This window comes from Peromyscus californicus, unplaced genomic scaffold (assembly GCF_007827085.1).
Source record: "Peromyscus californicus insignis strain IS unplaced genomic scaffold, ASM782708v3 Scaffold_11__1_contigs__length_118956290, whole genome shotgun sequence".
NCBI lineage: Eukaryota > Metazoa > Chordata > Mammalia > Rodentia > Cricetidae > Peromyscus > Peromyscus californicus.
This window is the reverse complement of record NW_026294402.1, coordinates 39,147,040-39,169,895: the sequence shown is the minus strand read 5'-3', so window position 1 is coordinate 39,169,895 and position 22,856 is coordinate 39,147,040. Positions and strand designations below refer to the sequence as shown.

The window sequence follows — 22,856 nt, the reverse complement described above, 5'->3', positions numbered from 1 at the left end:
TGCCTGGAATCCTAGCACTTAGGAAGTGGAGGCAGGAGGATCAACGTTATCCTCAGCTACAGTGTGAATCTGAGGCCCTCAGGACAGGGCTGGTGGGATGGCTCAGTGGGTAAAGCCACTTGCTAGAAAGCCTGAAGACCTACACTGGATCCCCAGAACCCACATGGGGAAAGAAGCAAAGAAGAGAACCAACTCCCACACACAAGTTGTCCTCTGACCTCCACACTGTGCCTGTGGTACGCACATACAGGCACACAAATAAATTAAAGTTTACATTTTTTTCTTGTAATTTGAGGCTGGCCTGGCTTTTATAACACCTGGCCTTTAGAAAGAAAAAAGAGGCCGGGCGGTGGTGGCGCACGCCTTTAATCCCAGCACTCAGGAGGCAGAGCCAGGCGGATCTCTGTGAGTTCGAGGCCAGCCTGGACTACCAAGTGAGTTCCAGGAAAGGCACAAAGCTACACAGAGAAACCCTGTCTCAAAAAACCAAAAAAAAAAAAAAAAAAAAAGAAAGAAAAAAGAGAAGGAAAAAAGAGAGGCAGGCAGTGGTGGCACATGCCTTTAATCCCAGCACTCAGGAGGCAGAGGTAGGTGGATCTCAAAGTTCGAAGCCAGCCTGGTCTACAGAGCAAGTTTCAGGACAGCCAGGGCTACACAAAGAAATCCTGTCTTGGGGAAAAAGAAAAAAGAAAACAGAAGGGCTGTAGAGGTGGCTAAGTGGTTAAGCCCACTGGCTGCTCTTCCAGAGGTCCTGAGTTCAATTCTGAGCACCCACATGGAGGCTCACAACCATCTATAATGGGATCTGATGGCCTCTTCTGTCTAATGCTCTCCGTGTCATGCAGACATACATGCAAATAGAACACTGATATACATAAACTAAATAAATAAATCTTTATAAAGAAAAAAGTATGTGTATGTATACATATACATACGTACATACATGTATGTATATGTATATGGGTTGATTGTATTGAGACCCTTGCAGCTCATCCCCTTTATCTCACCATACAGATGAATAAGTAGGTTTTGTCCTTTCCTACAGGTTTTTTTAGAATACATTCAGCCCAAGGATCCTAGCAATGGGCAGATGTATCAGAAGACCTTGCTGGGAGTAATTCTGAATATCTCGTGCTTGTTAAAGACTCCGGGTGTAGTAGAAAATCATGGCTACTTTCTGAATCCATCTCGTTCCAGTCCTCAGGAGATCAAAGTACAAGAGGCCAACATTCATCAGGTGGAACTGTTTCCCAGGGTGTTACAGCCCCCAGATTTGAGATGAGCATTTCCTCAGGAACCATGTAGGATAAGGCTGCTTCAGCCTCTTTGGGAAAGCAAATTGGTTGGCTTTTGTCATAATAACACGACGAAATTGCCGCCTTATTGGGAGGGATAGGGTGGCTTGTAATCCTAGCACTTATGAAATAGAGTCTGAGGATTAGGAGTTCAGAACCATCCTGAGCTACATAGTAAGTACTAGACAAACCTGCACTATAGAAGAGCCTATCTCAAAATGAAGGAAGCCAAGAAATCACTCTTGGTGCACACACCTTTAATCCCAGCACTCGGGAGGCAGAGGCAGGTGGGTCTCTGAGTTTAAGGCCAGCCTGGGCTACAGAGCGAGTTCTAGGATAGCCAGGGCTACCCAGAGAAACCCTGTCTCAAAAAACAAAACAAAGCCGGGCGGTGGTGGCGCACGCCTTTAATCCCAGCACTCGGGAGGCAGAGCCAGGCGGATCTCTGTGAGTTCGAGGCCAGCCTGGGCTACCAAGTGAGTTCCAGGAAAAGGCGCAAAGCTACACAGAGAAACCCTGTCTCAAAAAACCAAAAAAAAAAAAAAAAAAAAACAAAACAAAATCTCCCTCTTCATACCCTTCACTTTTTTTTTTAAAGATTTATTTGTTTATTATGTACACAGAAGAGGGCGCCAGATCTCATTACAGGTGGTTGTGAGCCACCATGTGGGTGCTGGGAATTGAACTCAGGACCTCTGGAAGAGCAGTCAGTGCTCTTAACCTCTGAGCCACCCTAAACGCACCCCATACCCTTCACTTTGAGGAGAGGATGGGCTTCAGTGTTGGGTGAGAATAAAATTGTAGATTATATAGAACCTGCCATATGTGACAGTACTGTCACATCCCCTTCAGTCCTTGCCCTTCTTGCCAAGACAGTTATTGTCACTTGACTCATGAAACCTTTCCATCTTATAAATCTCTTTGTCCCTTGTCCTTCTCTTTATGTATAGACCTCTTAACATAAAACTTAGCAAAGTCTGACTTTGTGGGGTATTAGATGGCTGGCTGTGGGGCATTGGATGGCTGACTGGGCAGTTTAAGTGTTCCATTTACTATCTAATCCTCACGATGCTGTCAGGCAGGTGTTCAGCAGGTGACAGTAGCCAAATCCAGCTGCCCATGTTTTTTTGTTTTGTTTTGTGTAAGATTTACTGTGGCCAATGAGATCCCTCAGTGGCTCAGTAAAGATGCCTGTCATCCAGCCTGATGATTTGAGTACAGCTCCCAGGACCCACATAGTGGAAAGAGAACCTGCTCCCAAACATCCTCACACGTGATGCTCAATTGCATGCCCCTCCCACATACTAAATACGTTAACACTAAATAAATATAATATAAAAATTAAAAATACTTATTGATTGTAACCATGTCTATTTGTATTGTTTATGGCTCAGTTTCATTCTACAGCAGAGTTGAATAATTGCTATGAGAACTATGACAAACAGAGCCAGAGAATTTATCATTAACACCTTACAGAAAGATCCCAAATGTAAAACCTATACAACTTTCTGCAATTTGGCAGCTGACCAGAAAATGTCTCAAAAGTACCCAAAAATACATATATTTTTAAAAATCAGAATCAGAAAATAAGGTTGGAAAAGAGTGAAGGAAAAGATTAAGATTAGCATATTTTTAGAAATTTGTATTTGCTAGGGTTTAGGAGTGAAAAAAGAAAATACCAGGATTGTGAAATTGGAATGTTCTGTGGTTGTGTTTTCTGGTTAAACAGTTCATGGCTCAGTTCCATGAAAAGATCTACCAGATGCTGAAGAACTTGCTCCAGCTCTCTCCAGAAACCAAGCACTGTATCTTGTTCTGGCTTGGAAACTGTTTGCATGCAAATGCAGGCCGCACCAAGATCTGGGCCAATCAGATGCCCGAAATCTTCTTCCAAATGTATGCCTCAGATGCCTTCTTTCTGAATCTGGGTGCTGCTCTCCTGAAGCTGTGCCAGCCATTCTGCAAACCCAGGTCCTCTCGGCTCCTCACTTTTAATCCCTCATACTGTGTCCTGAAAGAGTTGAATGATGAAGAACGAAAAATGAAAAATGTACACATGAGAGGTAGGCGGGGACTGGGCTTTTCAAAACAGTGAATGTGTGCGTCACCTCTAAAGCATTTGCTCCCTTAGCCTTTGAGAAAGTGCCTCTTGTTCAAAACAGATGAGGCACACTGGCGAGCTAGTGAAATGATTTTAAACACGGGTTTTTAAAAACAACTGTCATCTTTTAAAAGTCAGGCCTTGGTGAGACCTTCTGTCTGTTTTGACAACCGTGGATACTCACTCCCTCATCTTTTATAGAAATCCAGTAGACCACAGCTGCCATAGTTTTTGAACTCAGAGGACAGACAGGTTGACATGGTGACAGCAGAGCAGGAAGGAGGGAGGGACCAGCTCTGCAGAAGCTGCTGGGGCCTTCTTCATGGCTGCGTCTTGCAAGACACCTCAGGGCACCTCAGGGCTTAGCAGGCAAAGGAGCAGGAGTGTCTGGCAGGACACGAACAGGGGAAAGTCTGGAAGAAGCAGTGGGGCGTGATGGTGCATGCCTTTGATCCGAGCACTTGAGAGGCAGAGGCAGGCAGGTCTCTGACTTGGAAGTTGTCTAGAAAAAAAAATCTGTGGAAGGTCTTTATTGAGGAATAGTAAGAAGTTCCATGTAGTTAGAGCAAGGGGAATGAAGAGTAAGAGGTGGGAAGTGGGAAGGAAGAAAGTTGACACCAGGCTGGAGAAAACTTGAATAACACAGAGAAGTGAAAATGAAGAAAATGAATCAGCCCTGATTCTGTCACTCAGAATGAATCTCTCCTCAGTTTTGATGGATTTCCTTCTAGGCTTTTTTTTAAATCCTCTTATAATTATAAAACTAAGATCTGCACCAAAGTCATTCAGCTTGAACACAGAAAAACATAGAATAAGTAGAAATGGTCCATTGCCTATCACCTTGAAAAAATACAGTATTACCACTCGTTTTAGTGTTTGCTGATTTCGTTGGTTCAGCGAGAGATTTAACTATTTCTGTGGATAGCAAGAAGCCAGAAAGTGTTTTTAGACAAGGAAGTCGTAGGAGATGTGTTGTGAGGAAGATAGCATTGTAGCAGTATGGGCGCTGAGCAAAAGTCAGGGGAGGCTGAAGACCACGACAGACGAGTGTCGAGCCATCACCGTCTTTCTTTCCACTTCCTCGAGGTTTGGACAGAGAGACCTGTTTGATCCCAGCTGTGCAGGAGCCAGTGTTCCCTCAGAGCTACAACCTTGTGACGGAGAACCTGGCCCTGACAGAGTATACCTTGTTCTTGGGATTTCACAGGTAACTCCTTTGATGTTATTGGGAAGGAACTGTTTGGAAAGAACTAGGAATTGTGTTGACAGCTCAAAGTTGACAGTGAGTCTAAGACTCATGTTAGCATGGCAGAAGGAAAGAACTCGTGTGTGTTGCTTTAAATTTACCTGAGGCCACTTTGTACAGATTACTTTGTACAGTTTTTAATCTATTTTTAAAAATTAACAACGTGCTACTATTTTTCTCCACATTTTGCCAAATTTTCAATTCCTATCTTTCTGTTATCTAGGAAAATCAAATTATTTTCATTTTACATTTCACGTTCTATTCTTGAATTCTTATTACTTGTGATACCAAAAGACCAAGAGACAAAACTGAAAAAAATTGAGAGAATGATGATAAGGAATTCCAGTAAGACCAATATGACCACAAAAGAGCTGTGAGCCTAAGAGAAAGGATTCTAAAAATGGGAAGGTTGAGAACTTGTGTATAGAAGTTCCAAGAGGGTCCATTTCTAGCAAGCCAGCTACATGTCACTCTACCGTTTCCCCCTTACTTAGCTGAGAATGATTGCCAGTATAAGGGGGGAGAGATGACAGCTTACTCGTATTTCTGATCTATAGAAAGAGTATTATGAATACCGATTTTGTTTTTACTTGGAGTGGGGGACAGAATACACATGCTCATGTGTGATGTAGACGCCAGGGGTTGGTGCTAGGCGGCTTTCTCAGTCACTCCCCACCATATCTTTTTGAGGAACGATCTTTCACTGAACCTGGAACTCACTGACTCAGCAAGACTCCAGGCGTCCTCCTGTCTCTGTGTGCCCAGCATTAGGACTGCAGGAGCATACCACCAGACTCAGCTTTTACATGGGATCTGGGGATCTGAATTCAGTTCTCATACTTTCACTACAAGCACTTTCCCAACTGAGCCAGCTCCCCAAATCCCAGTAACACTAATTTTTGTTTCTTTGTTTGTTTGTTTTTTCAAGACAGGGTTTCTCTGTGTAGCCCTGGCTGTCCTGGAATTTGCTCTGTAGACCAAGCTGGCCTCAGACTCAGAGATCCACCTGCCTTTGCCTCCTGAGTGCTGGGATTAAAGGCGTGCATCACACGCCTGGCCTGGAATACTGATTTTTTTTTTAATGCCTTCTCAGTACTTAAGGCATTTTTTTTTTTTTTCAAAACTCCAGCAACAAATTACTGGAGGAAAAAAAAGAAAATATATCTTGGTTAGATAGTTTTTCTAACCTGATGTTGACATTTTAAATGTGATGACAGAAGTTGAGCATGTGTTGAGCTACTCAATCTGCTTGACAGTCTAGATTCAGTCTAGATGCCAAGCATCTAGTTTCCAGTCAGTAACACTAGTCACTGTCCACAAGAGCAAAGGGAGTGAGGCAGGAGGGTGGTGGTGCACACCTTTAATCCCAGCCCTTGGGAGGCAGAGGCAGGTGGATCTCTGAGTTTGAGCCCATCCTGGTCTGCAGAGTGAGTTCCAATGGCCTGTCTTGAAAAAAACAAAAACAAATAACAACAGAAGCAGCACGGGGCTGATTTAGGACTGTAGATGTAGAAGCAGTTATCAGTAGCTTTTCTAGGTCTTCCTTTCAAGTGATGGATGCTTTATGTGTGGTCGTTATAATCAAGACTTGTTTTTTGTCTGCTCAGTTTTCTAACTGTGCAAAGATCACCCACTGGCCCCACCTGTGTCCCCTAAAGCTTATGCCGGGCTGCTCATACTCTGCCTTGTTAAAATGACTGTCTTCAGTAATAACAGCTCACTCTGCACCCTGCTCATTCAGAGTACATAGTAACATTTTCCCAGAGCAGTGCACCTTGCTTCTGTCCAGTCAGTGACTTTTGTGAGTGCCTTCCGTGTCATTGTGCCTACAACTGTCCACAACCTTAGAATACTAGAATAACCAAACGAGGATTTGCTTGCCAGCGTAGTCTATACTACACTGCCCCACATGAGCCTCCCTGACCGGTCTCTTCTGCTTTCTTGGGGGCAGGTTGCATGATCAGATGGTAAAAATCAACCAAAATCTGCATCGGCTGCAGGTTGCCTGGCGGGATGCTCAGCAGAGTTCCAGCCCTGCTGCTGACAGTCTCCGTGAGCAGTTTGAACGCCTGATGACCATCTATCTTTCTACCAAGACTGCTATGACTGAGCCCCAGATGCTGCAAAACTGCCTGAATTTGCAGGTGTCCATGGCTGTTCTGTTGGTTCAACTGGCCATAGGCAATGAGGGCTCACAGCCAATAGAGCTAAGTTTTCCTTTGCCAGATGGCTACAACTCTTTGGCTTATGTGCCAGGTAAGCAGCCTGTCCCTTGGGAACATACTATTAATAGTCACCTAAGTTTAACTGGGTCACCTTGGAAGCTTAATCCTCAAAATACCCGTCCTTAGTTATCATCCCATTGTTTTTAGAGAAAGTACTCAAACTCGCAAATAACATCTCCTGTCCAAAGCATGGGGGCACTAACGTTGTTTCCCCTGCTGTGTGTCTGTCTCCAGTGTTGTGACAGTCAGAAAACAACCTTCAAAAGATGAGCTGTAGTCAGTTTTCACGGCTCTTAGATTCTGACATTAATATTGTTTGTCTTTCAAACTTAGAATTTGTCTGTCTAACTCTCCCTGAGCTCTTTTAGAAAAAAAATAAACCACCTCTTGTTAGTTAACTCAGAAGGGGGATTGTATGTATGTATGTCAGTGAGGGGTCAGTAGATATTGCTCACTAATCAAATTAAATGTTCTTGAATACTGTACTGGTCTTGCATGGCTATGTAACAAGTTACTTCCCCCCAAACATAGCAATTTAAGACAACAGACATTATCACACATAGCTCTCTGGATCAGAAATCCAGGAACACTTGACTGTGTGATCCTAGCTCAGAGTACTAATGAGTTTGTGACCAGCTGTCAGTCAGAGCCACAGGACTCTGAGCACCCAACAGGAGCTGGAGGATCCACTTACAAGTCCAGTCATGTGGCTGTCAACAGGCCTCAGCTACTTGCCAGTGGCCCCACACACCCCTTAGTACTACTCATGGTGTGCCAGCACAGGTGACCAAAACAAAAGCTGCAAGGTGATAATTAACCTTGAAAATGATGTACTCTAATCAGGGCATCTCCTAGAATAATGCAGAAAGGGACTTTGCCAAAGTATGAGTGCCAGAAGGGGGGGGATGCTTGGAGGACCACCCTGGAGCTCCTTGCTGCAGTCACCTGGTGTAATTAGCCACACCTAAAGTGTGGCTTAAATTGTGACTGGCCTTTGGGGCACAGCATGCTAGTGTTAGCAATATTTTGTGTCACTACTGTTCATGTTTCTACTCAGATAAAAATAAAGCTTGATGCACATGTAAGAGATCCCACAGTTAGTAACTTACCACCATCTCTGGTATTTAGATGGTGATAAAAGTCCAAAAGACTTTTGGGTTTTTTAAACCTTCGTTAATTAATGTGAAGGGAGGGACTGGGATGTTGTTTGGGACCAATGAACAGCTATTTGGCTAATTCTAGCAAATCTTTTTCAGAATTTTTTGCAGATAACCTGGGTGATTTCCTCATTTTTCTCCGGCGCTTTGCTGAGGACATCTTGGAGACATCAGCAGATTCCCTGGAGCATGTCCTTCACTTTATCACCATTTTCACTGGAAGCGTAGAAAGGTGATGTGCTGGAAGTTTGCCCCATCAGTATTAGAGCTACAAAATATTCTGCCTGCCGTGGTGAGACTTAATAAGCAGAGGACTCTGCCTACAGAGAATTTGAACCTGAATATAAAGTGCCTGGTGGGAATTCCACTGCTGGTCCCTGGTTAAAATAGTTAACCAGAATACCAGAGGCCATACCAGTGGCAGCCAAGTGCTAAATTCTTCACTAATTATGTGAACCAAAGCTTGCTCCGGCACCTTGAGTTGCATAAGTGGTAAACCTAGGTTCATGTTACTTCTAGCCTTTGCTCTGACACAGGGATACTATGGTTTTTAGAACTGCTTCCCTGATATTTTTATCTGGGGTTGGGTTGGGGGTTGGGGTTATGTATGTAGGCCAAAGGAAACAATTTCTGTGTACAAAAGGGCACATTTGCTGCAAAATAAAAAGTCCACAATTCTCTAAGGGACATCAGATTATAGAAGCCAACCTTCACTGAGCTGGGCAGACCCAAAGGGAAGTCAGAAGCCAACAAGCATTGATTAGACACACAGGTTGGGAGTATGGGTGCTATACGATAATTATAACCTAACCTTTGCCTTCAGTAAGCTTGGGAAGGCAAATTTATTCAAGATGAATCGGTCAGAGAATAGTACATAGTAGATAGTACGTTGATGTAGAGAAGAAAATCGAATGTCTAAGCTTTACATGGAAACCAAAGTGCTCCCTCATACATGGTAAGCTGTCCCCTCAAGAGTCAAAAGTGCATAATAGTGCTCTTCTATAATCCCAGCACTCAGGAGGCGGAGATAGGAAGACTGCCACCGGTTCAAGGCCAGCCTAGTCTCAATAGGGAGTTCCAGGACAGCCAGGACTACATGCATAGTAAAACCATCTCAGACAACATGTTAAATGGTGTAGCCTGCATCCGCCAAGTACTGACAGACTTGAAACAGGGTGACTTTTTATGTATGTGATATGATAGAGCATGGCCTGGCTCCTTGTGTGGAATGGGATCATACTGGGGAATCAAATTCTCTTGCTCATCTTGCTTCCTGCCCTCTGCAGAATGAAGAATCCCCACCTAAGGGCCAAACTAGCGGAGGTGCTGGAAGCCGTGATGCCTCACTTGGATCAGACCCCAAATCCCTTGGTGTCCAGTGTGTTTCACCGGAAACGTGTGTTCTGCAACTTTACATATGCTCCCCAGCTTTCAGAAGCCCTAATCAAGGTTTTCGTGGACATTGAATTTACAGGTAAAGAAGTCCTGTGACCAGCTCTACAGCTGAGAACTAAGTTTCACAGCTTGGTCACTTTTGAATGTCACAGAAATGTCAGCCAGCGTTTCTTGAATACTTTCTGTGCACTAGGCTTGATCCAGAGTGCTTTATGTTTTCCTGTATCATTACCTTGTCTATCTGAAGGTTTATCTTTATTGTTCTCATTTTATATGTGAGAATATAGATGCTCAAAAAGTTTTAATTATTTGTATCATACAACTAAAAGACATAGCACCAGCTCTGTCTCACAAAAACACAAACAACAAGAACAGAAAAAAAAAAAATCCACCTGCACAGTGTTGGCAAGCACGGTAATCGTGAGGACCTGAGATCGGGCTCTAGGACCCGGATAAAAAAGCCAGATGCAGCAACATGCACCCAGTCCATGCCTGGGGCTCGCTGGCCATCCAATCTGGCCAATCAGTGAGCTCTGATTTTAGTGAAAGACTCTGTCTCAAAAACAAAAAACACGGTGGAGAGCAATTGAAGAAGACACTTGGGGTCGACCTTTAGCCTCCATATGTCCATGTGCAAATGCACACACATACACATATATGGACACACACACAAACATGTATGAACACACACCCACAATGTGTCTATATGTATCAAAAAAATTAAAGAAAGCATTGCCAGGAGACAACACTGTCTTTCTATTCAGTCCTGAGCCCCTGGGTTTGATTAAGCAGAACTTTGTCTGAATTAGTAGGCAAGATATGTTCAACAGTTGTATAAGAGTCTTTTTAAAGGGGACTTCTGCCGTCTGGCGACACATGCAGTTGACATTTAAAGAGGCATTTAGCATTTTATTAACTAACTCTCCATATTTGTCAAAGCCAGGCACACCTTTAATCCCAGCACTCGGGAGGCAGAGAGAGGCAGGTGGATCTCTTAGTTCAAGGCCAGCCCAGTCTATAGAGTGAGTTCCAGGAGATCCAGGACTACCCAGAGAAACCTTGTCTCAGGGTGGGGGTGGATTCTTAGAGAAGGCTGGGGATGTAGCTCAGTGGTAGCACATTTGCTTAATGTGTGCAAGGCCTATGTTTTGTGTGTTGTGTGTGTGTTTTTAATACAATATCTTTATCCCTTAGCAGTTTCATACATGTAAAGAATGCTTCATCATAGCCACTCTCAATCCCCCCCCCCCCCCCACACACACACACACACACACACTCTGTCCGGTACTCCCTACATGTTCCCTTTCCCCTTTCACGTCTGCACCTTTTTTTATCCACAACCCACTGAATCCAATTAGTGCTGCCTGTTGGAATGTTACTAGTCTTATTGATGTGATCTTGTGCAAGTAATTATAGCTACAGCCTAGGTTTCATCCCCGGCACCACAGGGGTATGGGCTGGGGGAACTCCTGGAGAAGATTTGGCAGCAGCCTTGACGTTCAGAGTGAAGAAAATGCATGTGCATAAGTTCCTGCTCCTTCTCTATTAGACTACCCTTCTGATTTCTCCTTCTTGCCTTACTCTAGGGGACCCCCATCAATTTGAACAGAAGTTTAATTACCGCCGCCCTATGTATCCCATCCTAAGATACATGTGGGGGACAGATAGCTACCGGGAGAGCATTAAGGTAAAAGAGGTTTTCATGAAACCAGTTGCTTCAGGTCAGCCTCAGTAAAGTGGTAATTTGGTACTAAAATTTCTTCTTCTTCTTGGGCTGGGACTTACAGGATTTGGCTGACTATGCCTCTAAGAATTTAGAAGCTATGAATCCCCCACTGTTCCTCCGATTTCTTAACCTGTTAATGAATGATGCTATCTTCCTTTTGGATGAAGCCATACAGGTAAAAAAGAAAGAACTGTATGTGTTCCTATACCATCTGTAGTGGTGTCAATGAGGAAGGCTTCAGATCATCAGCATTGGTGATAGTAGGGTGATGATAATAGTGTTTGATTTGGTTTGGGTGTGTGTGTGTGTGTGTGTGTGTGTGTGTGTGTGTGTGTGTGTTTAGACAAGTTTTCTCTCACTCTTTATCCCAAGCTGACCTCAAACTCATAGGAATCCTTTCACCTTAGCCTCTGAGAGTTTTGGGGTTTCAGACATGAACCAGTACACGTGGCAGAGAGTATATTCTTTTGACCGTTTAATTATAATAGAGTAATCCTTGCCTTAGAACAGTCTCGCACACCAAAAATGTCTGTGTAATTGTGTGCCCCATTCTTGCCAGTACGCCGCTTTCTAGGCTTATCATTTCATTAGAGACAAGGTCAAGAGTCATTGTTGAAGCTTCATGGGCTTGGGTGGTTATTTGGTTGAGAGTTTAAAAGATGGTATTGGGGCTGGAGAAATGGCTTAGTGGTTAAGAGCACTTATTATTATTGCAGAGGACCTGTTCCCAGCACCCACATGGCAGCTCACAACCACTTGTAACTCCAGTTCCAGAGCATCCAACACCATCTACTGACCTCCACAGGCTCCTGCACACATGTGGTGAACATACATACACATAAATCATTTTTTAAAGTGTAATAAAGCCAAACTAAGGTGTACCAACAGGCCAGCAATGTGAAAAGAAATCATAGGATCTTAATTTAGTCAGCAACTGTCAGATTTTCATTGCAGAGTACCCGAGAAGAACAGCCTAAAGAAGGAAGGATTGCTTTTGCTCACAGTTGCGATGGTTTTAGTGTAGGCTTAACTGTGTGTGTGAAGGCCCTGTAGCTGGACAGGATCTCCTGGTGGAGGCAGAAGCATCAGTATGACCAGGCAGTGACCTCCAGGAGGAGGTTCAACTTAGTTTGAGGGTAGCCTACTGGACAGTCAGGAGCTCTCGTTGATAACCCACTAAGTAACTTGGGTTTAGTTTGTGAGAGGGATCTGGCCTCCTGCTCTTTTCATAATCCTGCATCTGACACTTACGTAGGTTCTCTGAGGAAATGAGAGCGGTTCCTATGATAAACACATCCAGTAAGTAGGGACAGTATGATTCAGGGAGTGAAACAAATGGCATTCTCCTGAAATTGGATAACTCATTGTTTGCTGCAATTGTAGGATGATGAGAGGTGAGGGCTTTAGTAATTATGACATTCTAAGTAATTTTAGACATCAGGCATGTTTGTAGACTTTGGTTTTTCGTGAGCAAGTTTTGAACATTTTGTGTTTTTGTTTTAGGAAGGATTTCTTTTTCCTGGTAGCCTGGTGTTTTAGCCTGGGCTCCATATGCTGCTCCACTGGTCCTCCCTCCCCTCCAGACAGTGTCCTAGTTCCAGACAGTTACCTACCAGTCTACTCAGGCTGAGACAAATCTCTATGAGGACTTTAAGATTTAATGTGTGCGTGTGTACATGCATGTACACTTGTTAGAATGCACACATGGAGGTCAGAGGACAGCTTGAGGGAGGCTGTTTTCTCCTTTCACCAGGAGGGTTCTGGGCATCAAACTCAGGTCATCATTCAGCCTTGGTAACAGTGCCTTAACCCACTGACCCATCACGCTGGCCCTCCAAAAGGTCTTAAGCTCCAGCCTTGTATTGACAAAGGCTTAGGACCTTTACATGGTGTCTGATTTTCCCAGCTTAGTTGACTGGGTTTTGTTTTGTTTTAAGATTTATGTGTATGGGGTTTTAGTTTGCATGTATGTAAGTGCGCTATATGCATGCAGGTGTCTAGGGAGGCTAGAAGAAGCCATTGCATCTCCTGGAGCTAAATTACAGGTGGATGTAGGCTGCCATGTGCAAGAGCAAGTCCTCTTAACCTCTGAACCACTTCTGCAGCTCTGGGGTTTTTTGTTTGTTTGTTTGTTTGTTTGTTTGTTTTGTTTCTTTTGTTTTGTTTTTTGAGACAGGGTTTCTCTGTGTAGCTTTGTGCCTTTTCTGGAACTCACTCTGTAGACCAGGCTGGCCTCAAACTTACAGAGATCCGCCTGCCTCTGCCTCCCAAGTCCTGGGATTAAAGGCATGCATCACCACCACCTGGCTTTTTTTTTTTTTTTTTTTTTTTTTTTTAAGTGTATTAGTGTTTTGCTTGAATGTATGCAAATGCATACAGTGCCCATGAAGGCCAGAAGAGGGCATCAGACCACCCTGGAACTGCAGTTCCAGGTAGTTATGAGCCACAGTGTTGGTGCTAGGAGTCAAACCCTGATCCTCTGCAAGAGCAGCGAGAGTTTGTAACCATTGAGCCACCGTTCTAAACCCAGTTGACTGGATTTTAATTAAGCCCTCTTAAATGTCATGGCCCTTCAATTGCATTTTCTTATCTGTTGTATCACGTTTCTGGTTTCCATAGTATTTGAGCAAGATAAAGATTCAGCAGATCGAGAAAGACCGAGGAGAATGGGAAAGTCTGACGCCAGAAGCCCGCCGAGAGAAAGAAGCTGGCCTGCAGATGTTTGGACAGCTGGCACGTTTCCATAACATCATGTCCAACGAAACAATCGGTACCCTTTCCTTCCTGACATCAGGTAAGAACATGATGGTCTGTTTCCTCAAAATTCAGGGGTCAAGGTCTATTTCACTTACGGGATCAGCTCAACTAAATGCTAAAAGAGAATCTGGGACTGGACTGCAGCTCAGATGGTAGAGTGCCTGCCTAGCCCACATGAAACCCTGCATGGTGGCACACACCTGTAATCCCAGCACTTTGGATGTTGAGGCAGGAGGATCAGAAGTTCGAGGTTACCCGAATCTACATAATAAGTTCCAGAACACTTTGGGATGCACAAGACCCTATCCAAAAGAAAACTGGACTCTGGTGACGCTAACTCCACATCTGAGAGTGAAACAAATCAGAGAAACTTCAAAATGAATGATGGCGCCCATTACTGACATGCCAGAAAATAGAAGCTAGTAACACAGTTGGTTTCTTGAAGGAGCTTGGAGTGCAGCTTAGTGGTAGAGTACATGCTTAGTGTGTGCAAAGCCCTAAATTCAATCCCTGATACCCAAAAAACTTTGTTAGGATGAGTTAGTCATTAACTCTGTGTGTGTGTGTGTGTGTGTGTGTGTACCATATACACTGTTCATTATATATGTTCATGTATGTGTACATATATTCTGGAAAATATCTCCATCCAGATTAAACGAAGTAGATTTCAAAAAGACACTTATTTCCACTCTCATTACAGCAACACCGTCCTGTTCAGTAACCACTTGCCAAGTGGAGCTATCAAACATTTACAATATGGGTAGTCAGAATTAAAGTGTGCTCTATTTGTCAAATCCATATTGTAAAATTGTGTGTGTGTGTGTGTGTGTGTGTGTGTGTGTTATAAAAACATAAATCTAGGCATGGTTTTGCATCCTCTTGGGAGATGGAAACAGAAGGACTGTGAGTCCTGGGCCAGCCTGAGCTACATAGTGACAGCCTGGGGCAAATAACAACAAATGAGGGAGGGAAGAGGACCGATAATTTTCATTCAGTGAATAAATGTAGTGTGATATAACAGCCAGTGAGCAGGAGTAAAAGGGAACTGTCTAATGAGAATCACAGAAATAGATTTTAAAAACTTTGTTGTTTGTTTTTTGGTGTTTTGGGGTTTTTTGTTTTGTTTTTTTCATGGTTTTTTCATGGTTTTTTTTTTTTTTTTTTTTGAGACAGGGTTTCTCTCCTGGCTGTCCTGGAACTCACTCTGTAGTCCAGGCTGGCCTCAGACTCACAGATCTGCCTGCCTCTGCCTCCCAGGCGCTGGGATTAAAGGTGTGCACCACCACCTGGCTACAATTTTAAAATTTTTTAAAGCTTCTTTTAAAAACTATCAGGTCAGAGAAATCAGAGAAGATAAGGCAGCCACAAAGCAAGAACAAAAGCCACAAAGGACAGGGAAGACATTTTGAATATTGAAAATATAGCTTTAAAACTTTAGATAGGGGCTGGAAAGATGGCTCAGTGGCTAAGAGCACTGGCTGCTCTTCCTGAGGACCTGGGTTCAATTCTCAGCACCCATATGGCAGCTCACAACTGTCTGTAACTCCAGTTCCAGGGGATCTGACACTCTCACACAGACACAAATGTAGGCAAAACACCAATGCACATAAAAATAAACAAACAAACTTTAAATATTCAATGAAAGGATTAAAAAAATGAATTTGAGGAGTTCTCCCATTAAAATGGAGCAGAAAGGGCTGGAGAGATGGCTCAGAGATTAAGAGCACTGACTGCTCTTCCAGAGGTCCTGAGTTTGGAGAGATGGCTCAGAGGTTAAGAGCACTGACTGCTCTTCCAGAGGTCCTGAGTTCAATTCCCAGCAACCACATGGTGGCTCACAACCATCTGTAATGAGATCTGGTGCCCTCTTCTGGCCTGCAGTCATATATGCTGTATACATAATAAATAAATAAATAAATAAATAAATAAATAAATAAATAAATAAATAAATAAATAAGTAAGTAAGTAAGTAAGTAAGTAAATAAATAAATAAGTAAGTAAGTAAGTAAGTAAGTAAGTAAGTAAGTAAGTAAGTAAGTAAGTAAATAAGTAAGTAAATAAGTAAGTAAGTAAGTAAGTAAGTAAGTAAGTAAATAAGTAAGTAAGTAAGTAAATAAGTAAATAAATAAGTAAATAAATAAGTAAATAAATAAGTAAATAAATAAGTAAATAAATAAGTAAATAAATAAGTAAATAAATAAGTAAATAAATAAATAAAATCTTTTTTTAAAAATGGAGCAGAAAGAAAATGAGATGGAGATTAAGAGAGAAAAGGATGAAGAAATGAATGGTAGATTTAGGAATTCTGAAATACTAGTAAAATGCGGGGTTCCTGGATGTGGGCATCTGCCACCAAGCCTTACAGCCTGAGTTGGAGCCCTGGGACCCACATGGTGGCAGGAGAGCACTGACTCCACAGCTGTCCTCTGACTTCACACCCTCGCTGTAACACATGCAGGTGCACACAAAATATATTTTTCTAATGTTTTAACAGTGTTCATGTGTGGGTAGTAGCTTTTGTTTCCTTCTTGTTTGATTTTGGTTTTGCTGGTCTATGATTTCTCCACTGAAAATGTATTATGTAATTTAAAATCCTCAGAGGTTTCTGATGAAATGAGATATAAGGGGGAAAATTACTGATGGGTTGAGTTTTGAGACTTTGGCTTTTTTCCAGAGATCAAGTCACTGTTCGTGCACCCCTTCCTGGCCGAACGCATTATCTCCATGCTGAACTACTTCCTACAGCACCTGGTTGGCCCCAAGATGGGCGCTCTCAAAGTCAAGGACTTCAGCGAATTTGACTTCAAACCTCAGCAGCTTGTATCAGACATCTGCACTATCTACTTAAATCTTGGGTATCTGAGATTGGCATTGAGCAAGCTGTGGGGGGTGCTAATGTTGTGATAGCAGAATGGCTGGCTAGCTATTGTGTGAAAACAGTGAGGGAAGGAAGGCTCATTTCTAGCTGATAAATGGAAGAGAGATTTTATCTGGTCCATGGGACATGGTTCAGGATTTCCAACATTCTCTCTTGATCTGTGTAAAGATAAACTTTACTGGTTATGCTATTTGTTAAAACATTTTTTAGGACCATAGAACACTTCGTAGAGACATCCTTGTAGAAAATTAGATGTGGTGGCACACACCTTTAGTCTCAATACTTAGCTGCCAGAGGCATGCAGATCTCTGAATTCTGTGCTAGTCAGATCTATAGAATGAGTTCCAGGACAGCCAGCCCTACACAGAGAAACTCTGTCTCCAAAAAAACAAACAAAAAAGAAGAAGAAAGAAAATTAGATGTCAAACCAGGGAGATAGATATTTTAGTCAGTAAAATGCTTGCCACACTAACATGAGCGTCTGAGTTCAGATCCCCAGCACTCACTTTCTAAAAAGCTACATGTGGTAGCATGCACCTGTAATTCCAATACTGGGTAAGCAAAAACAGAAGGATCCCTGGAGCTCACTGGCTATCTAGCCTAGGCAAGCTGATGAATTCTGGGATCAGTGAAAGGCCATATCTCAAAAAATACAGTGTGGGGAGTAATTGAGGAAGACACCCAACATTGACCTCTGTCCTCCATACACATACTTATACATGCACATACATATACACCACATACAGAGATACACGTATACACAGCAGAAATAAAATGTCTTTCTAGTTGAAAAGAGCACTTGTGGCCTATACGTGATGGAATGATTGTTCTGTAGCCCATCTGCTGTCTACACATTGACCTGTGCTCTGATGCTCCGTTTCTTTCTAATGCTGACCTCCTAGGGATGAGGAGAATTTCTGTGCCACTGTGCCCAAGGATGGCCGTTCCTATTCCCCTACTCTCTTTGCACAGACAGTCCGAGTCCTGAAGAAAATCAATAAGCCTGGGAATATGATCGTGGCTTTCAGTAACTTGGCAGAGAGAATCAAGGTAAGGTCGAGGACAGTTTGTTTTCTCATATATTCAGTAAGAAATGCCACACTGTCACCTCAACTCTGCTGCTTTTGCCCTATTTCAGGGAGAAAGGGGTTACTGCCTAGAGGCATTGGAAACAGGTCCTTCCTCCTAGTCAGTCAATAACTGGGAACAGCCATCTTACTAAATAGTACCCCTTCCAAGGGAGAGTAATAACAGAATTGAAGATGTGTCTAACAGATGAAAAGAAAGTGCATTTGTGAAGTCTTTAGACTAACTTTTATGTCCCAGTATTAGGAAAGATTTGAAAACCTAGTGTTAATGCAAAAGAACTTTTTGGAATAAAATTCAGGAAGAAGGGCAAGGCTTGCCGAGACACAGCTATAAGCCAGCATTCACCCAGCTGAAGCAAGAAGATTGCAAATTCAAGGCTAGCTTGGGCAACATAATGAGCTCCCAACTCAAAATAAATAACAACAGAGCCAAGAGGAGTAGTTCACAAACACTGTTTATACTGCTTTTCCCTGTTCTCCACATTCCTATTGGTGGCTGGGTTATACTGAAATGCATTTTAGAGATTAAGATACTCTATTGTCCTCAGCTAATCCTTCCAGTTGGACAGTAGGAGAGCTCCATTAGAAATGGGGGGAAAGGAAAAGTACATGGCACAGAAGTCTCATAGAAAACCTTCCAGAACGTGCAGTGGTGGCTCACACCTTTAATCCCAGCACTTGGGAGGCAGAGGCAGGTGGATCTCTTGAGTTCAAGGCCAGCCTGGTCTACAGAGTGAGTTCCAGGACAGCCATGGCTACACAGAGAAACCGTGTCTCCAAAAAAGAAAAGAAAAACAGAACCTTCAAACCTTCTTTACTGGTGTCTGCCTTTTTTTTTTTTTTTTTTTTTTTTTTTTTTTTTTTGAGCTGAGCTTGATTGGCTCAACCAGACACAGACCTAGGGAAGTGAGTTACAGGATCAGCTATTGGAGGCAATCAAATTTCTGTACCTGCTTATATCAGAAACTGCTCTTCAAACAGGCTGCGTGAGTAGCTCAGTAATTATGCAACTACCAGCCTCTGCCCTTTCCCCTTTCAAGTCCTAGCATCCAGAGCAGAACGCTGCCAGAAAGAGGTATTCCTTCTTTCTCCTGCTGACACTTGCATCCACTTCCAGCCATGACTCCCAGCAGCTGAGCCAACCTGCAGCAGAACTACCTCTGCTTCTAAAACATGGGTCTTGGGCTTGTTCTTGAAAAAAAAACAAAGTGTAGCTCTGTCGTCTCTGTGGAGGGTTATTGATGACCAAAATTAAGGTGTAGTTACTGAGCAGTTTGGGAGCTGCACTGAGTTCGCTTTAGAAACCAGCTGTTGTCGCCTCAGTCTCTTGCAGACCTCCAGCAGCAGGAGGAGGAGACATATGCAGATGCCTGTGACGAGTTCCTGGATCCCATCATGAGTACACTGATGTCTGACCCTGTGGTGCTTCCATCTTCCAGAGTCACCGTGGACAGGTCCACCATTGCCAGGCATTTACTCAGGTATACCCGTCCACAGACCTGCCTCAGGAACACAGCTGTGTTAGCTTCCTGTGTGCTTGCCAGCCACTTAACACAGTACCGTGTACAGTACATACGGAGTCATTGGGGTAGTACTTCTTATCACCTGTTTAAGATTTAGAGATTCACAAGATAACTCTATTGAGAGGTACTAGCTCTTACCTTACCTCTTTCCTCCTTAGCCAGGTGTGGTGGCAGGAGCCTGGAATTCCAGCACTTGAGAGACAAGCAGGAGGATTGCCCTAACTTTGAAGCTAGTATGGTCTACATTGCAAGTTATATAGGCCAGGAGAGCTGCATAGTGAGACCCTATCTCAAAATACAAAAGAAAATAATTTTTGTTTTGGATTTTTTGTTTGTTTGTTTTTGTTTTTGTTTTCAGACAGGGTTTCCCTGTGTAGCCCTGGCTGTCCTGGAACTCACTCTGTAGACCAGGCTAGCTTCAGACTCACAGAGATCCACCTGCCTCTGCCTCCCAAGTGCTAGGATTAAAGGCGTGTGCCACCACTGTCCAGCAATAATTTTATCCACATTATGAAATATGTCAACATGAAATATATTCTGGCCTGAAATTGTTTTAATTTTATTTAAATTGTAAAAATGTCCAAAGTGGGGAGGTGTTGGTGTTTTTAACTGGGATTTTATATTCCCTTCAGTTACTATATTTGTACTCGGGTATGGTAGCTTGTGGTGACATAAACTTCACCAGGCTGAGTGCTGTTTGGACAGTCACCGTGCAGATAGATGTCCATAGGAACGACAGGCAGGCAAAGAGAAATTGAAGCCAACCAGTGCCCACGCAGCCCCTGCCTTCTCTCTTTAGAATAGTATCCTGTAGGTTAGGGAGGGGATGCTAGGAACTGGAGTTTTATTCTGTGACCCCTGCAGCCAGCTGTTTTGTTTTGTCTTCTATGTGTTTGAGTATCTTGCCTACATGTATGTATCTTATGTGCAGTTCATGTATGCCTAGTGTCTGCAGAAGTCAGTGGGTGTTGGATCCCCTACAGTTGGAGTTATGGATGGTTGCGAGTCACCATGTGGGTGCTGGGAACCAAGCCTGGGTTCCCTATAAGAGCAGCGTGTGCTCCCAACTGCTGATCTAACTCTACAGTCCCCAACTTTTTTATTCATTTATTTTTGAGATAGGGTCATGCTGTGGTGCCCAGGCTGGCCTCAAACTCCTGAGCTCAAGCAATCTCCCTGCCTCAGCTTCCTGAATAACTAGGAAAACAACACTGTATCCAGCTTGCCCCCCTCCTTTAAGACAGGATGTCATGTAGTTCCCAGGCTGTCCTTAATTCACTTTGTAGCTGGAATGACCTTGAAATCGTGATCCTCCTGCAAATCAATCAAGTGCCACCATTGCTTGACTTGACCCCTTACCCTTGTTAAGTGTAAGGTGAGATAGGAAGGGGTACTGAGAGACCGTGATACCCATTTAAAATCCTGTTCTGTAAGTCAACTCAAATTTAAGGAACAGGATATTGAAAAATGAATTTTCTGTTTCATTTTGTATTATGCTTTTTGCTATATGATGCTATGCTAAGTAATATCAGTGAAAAATCATGGTGCTCTCAGATCTATCGATTTGGGGTTTTTTGTTTGTTTGTTTGTTTGACTTTTCCTGGAGACAGGGTTTCTCTGTGTAGCCCTGGCTGTCCTGGAACTTGCTTTGTAGACCAGGCTGACCTCAAACTCACTGAGATCCTCCTGCCTCTGCCTCCCAAATGCTGGGATTAAAGATGTGCACAATCACCACTCAGCAGATCTATCAATCTTTAAAGTATATCATGAATCTTCTTTTGTTTTGGAATCAGATTCATGTAGCCCAGGCTTGAACTTGCTATGTAGGTGAGGATGACTGATCATCCTGTCTCCCCTCCTAAATGCTGAAATCACAGACGTGCACCACCATGCATGACTTACGTGGTACTGAAGATCCAACTTAGGGCTATGTCCATATGAGAAGGCATTCTACTAGCTGAGCTACATCACTAGCCAGTCTTGGAGCTTGCTTTGTTTCTTTTGCTATATTTTTTTAAAATAACATTATTTATTTATTTGTTTATTTGTGTGTGTGGTTTGCAAGTGTGGAGGTAAGAAGACAACTTACAGGAGTTAGTTCTTTTCTTCCACCGTGTGGGTCCTGGGGATCAAACTCAGATCTTCAGCCTTAGCAGCAAGCTATATCACGAAATGAGCCATATTGCTGGTCCCAACTTTGGTTTTTATTGTAGTGCTTCAAATCAAACCTAGAACCTTGCGTGTGCTAAGCAAGCACTCTGCCACTGATCTATACTCTTCAGCACTGAACGATAGTCTGCATTGACTTCCATAGCAATCAGCTAATTTAATCAAATGTCAGTTACAAGGGCCTTATCTCGTAACAGCTTATACTGTTCCAAGATCTGTCACTCAAATTACAAGTAGTGAACCTGGTTCAGTAATGCTCATCTGTAGTCCCAGCTACCTGGGAGATTTAGGCAAGAGGTTATTGGTGCCCGGGAATTGGAAGCCAACTTGGGCAACATAACAAAATCCTATTTCAGAAAGGGGGCGGGGGGGCCAGAGGGTGGTGGCAGCGCATGCCTTTAATCCCAACACTTGGGAGGCAGAGGCATGTTGAGTTCGAGGCTAGCCTGTTCTACAGAGTGAATTCTAGGACAGCCAGGGCTACACAGAGAAACTCTGTCTGGAAAAACAATAACAAAAAAAACACCTACAAATGGTGATTTATGATAACACAAGTGACTAGGATCTCTGACTTGAAATCTAAAAGCTGATGACAAAGATAGCATTTCTTTTCTTCTTCTTCTTCTTCTTCTTCTTCTTCTTCTTCTTCTTCTTCTTCTTCTTCTTCTTCTTCTTCTTCTTCTTCTTTTTTTTCTTGGTTTTTCAAGACAGGGTTTTTCTGTGTAGTTTTGGTGCCTGTCCTGGATCTCGCTCTGTAGACCAGGCTGGCCTCGAACTCACAGAGATCCACCTGGCTCTGCCTCCCAAGTGCTGGGACTAAAGGTGTGCACCACCACCGCCCTGCTCGAAGATAGCATTTCTTTAAGAAATTTTTTTTATTTATTTATTTTACTTATGTGTATGAGTATTTTGCTTATCATGTGTGTGCCTGGTGTCCATAGAGGTCAGAAAAGGACATTGCCTCCCTTGGAACTGGTGTTACAGATGGTTGTGAAAATCCATGTAGGTACTGGAAATTGAATCCAGACCCTCTGGAAGATCAGTGAATGCTCTTACCACTAAGGCATCTCTCTAGCCCCCAATAGCATCAATATCTCAGTGGCAGTGTTGGATAAAGTTTATTACGGGCAGAGAGACAGGGTAGCTGAGGAAGCTGAGAACATACCTCTCATTTCCTTCTTTCTAACCCCAGGTCAGTACCTGACTCAGTCACAGTGCGCCATGCTCGAGACTCGGCAGCGAGATGCTTAGATGTTCTCTATCGGACTTTCCAGAGTAACTCACTCTCCATTCTTT

The 22,856-nt window shown here is 43.1% G+C and overlaps 2 protein-coding genes across 4 annotated transcripts in view; one reads left to right on the top strand and one right to left on the bottom strand.

The window, feature by feature from the left end:
* Ube4a (ubiquitination factor E4A) overlaps positions 1-22,856 on the top strand; it is a 52,394-nt gene that overhangs the window by 18,254 nt on the left and 11,284 nt on the right. For all 3 annotated transcript variants that reach the window (XM_052758609.1, XM_052758617.1, XM_052758626.1), the window contains 12 exons: positions 1,046-1,237; positions 3,025-3,358; positions 4,483-4,603; positions 6,594-6,898; positions 8,124-8,256; positions 9,311-9,498; positions 11,006-11,106; positions 11,207-11,320; positions 13,765-13,939; positions 16,577-16,757; positions 17,683-17,830; positions 19,192-19,349. In XM_052758609.1, the coding sequence (XP_052614569.1) occupies positions 1,046-1,237; positions 3,025-3,358; positions 4,483-4,603; positions 6,594-6,898; positions 8,124-8,256; positions 9,311-9,498; positions 11,006-11,106; positions 11,207-11,320; positions 13,765-13,939; positions 16,577-16,757; positions 17,683-17,830; positions 19,192-19,349 (2,150 nt within the window). The remainder of the gene's footprint in view (positions 1-1,045; positions 1,238-3,024; positions 3,359-4,482; positions 4,604-6,593; positions 6,899-8,123; positions 8,257-9,310; positions 9,499-11,005; positions 11,107-11,206; positions 11,321-13,764; positions 13,940-16,576; positions 16,758-17,682; positions 17,831-19,191; positions 19,350-22,856) is intronic.
* Positions 1-22,856, bottom strand: part of LOC128122860 (phosphatidylinositol N-acetylglucosaminyltransferase subunit A-like) — a 38,897-nt gene that overhangs the window by 10,961 nt on the left and 5,080 nt on the right. The gene's annotated exons all lie outside the window — the stretch shown is intronic.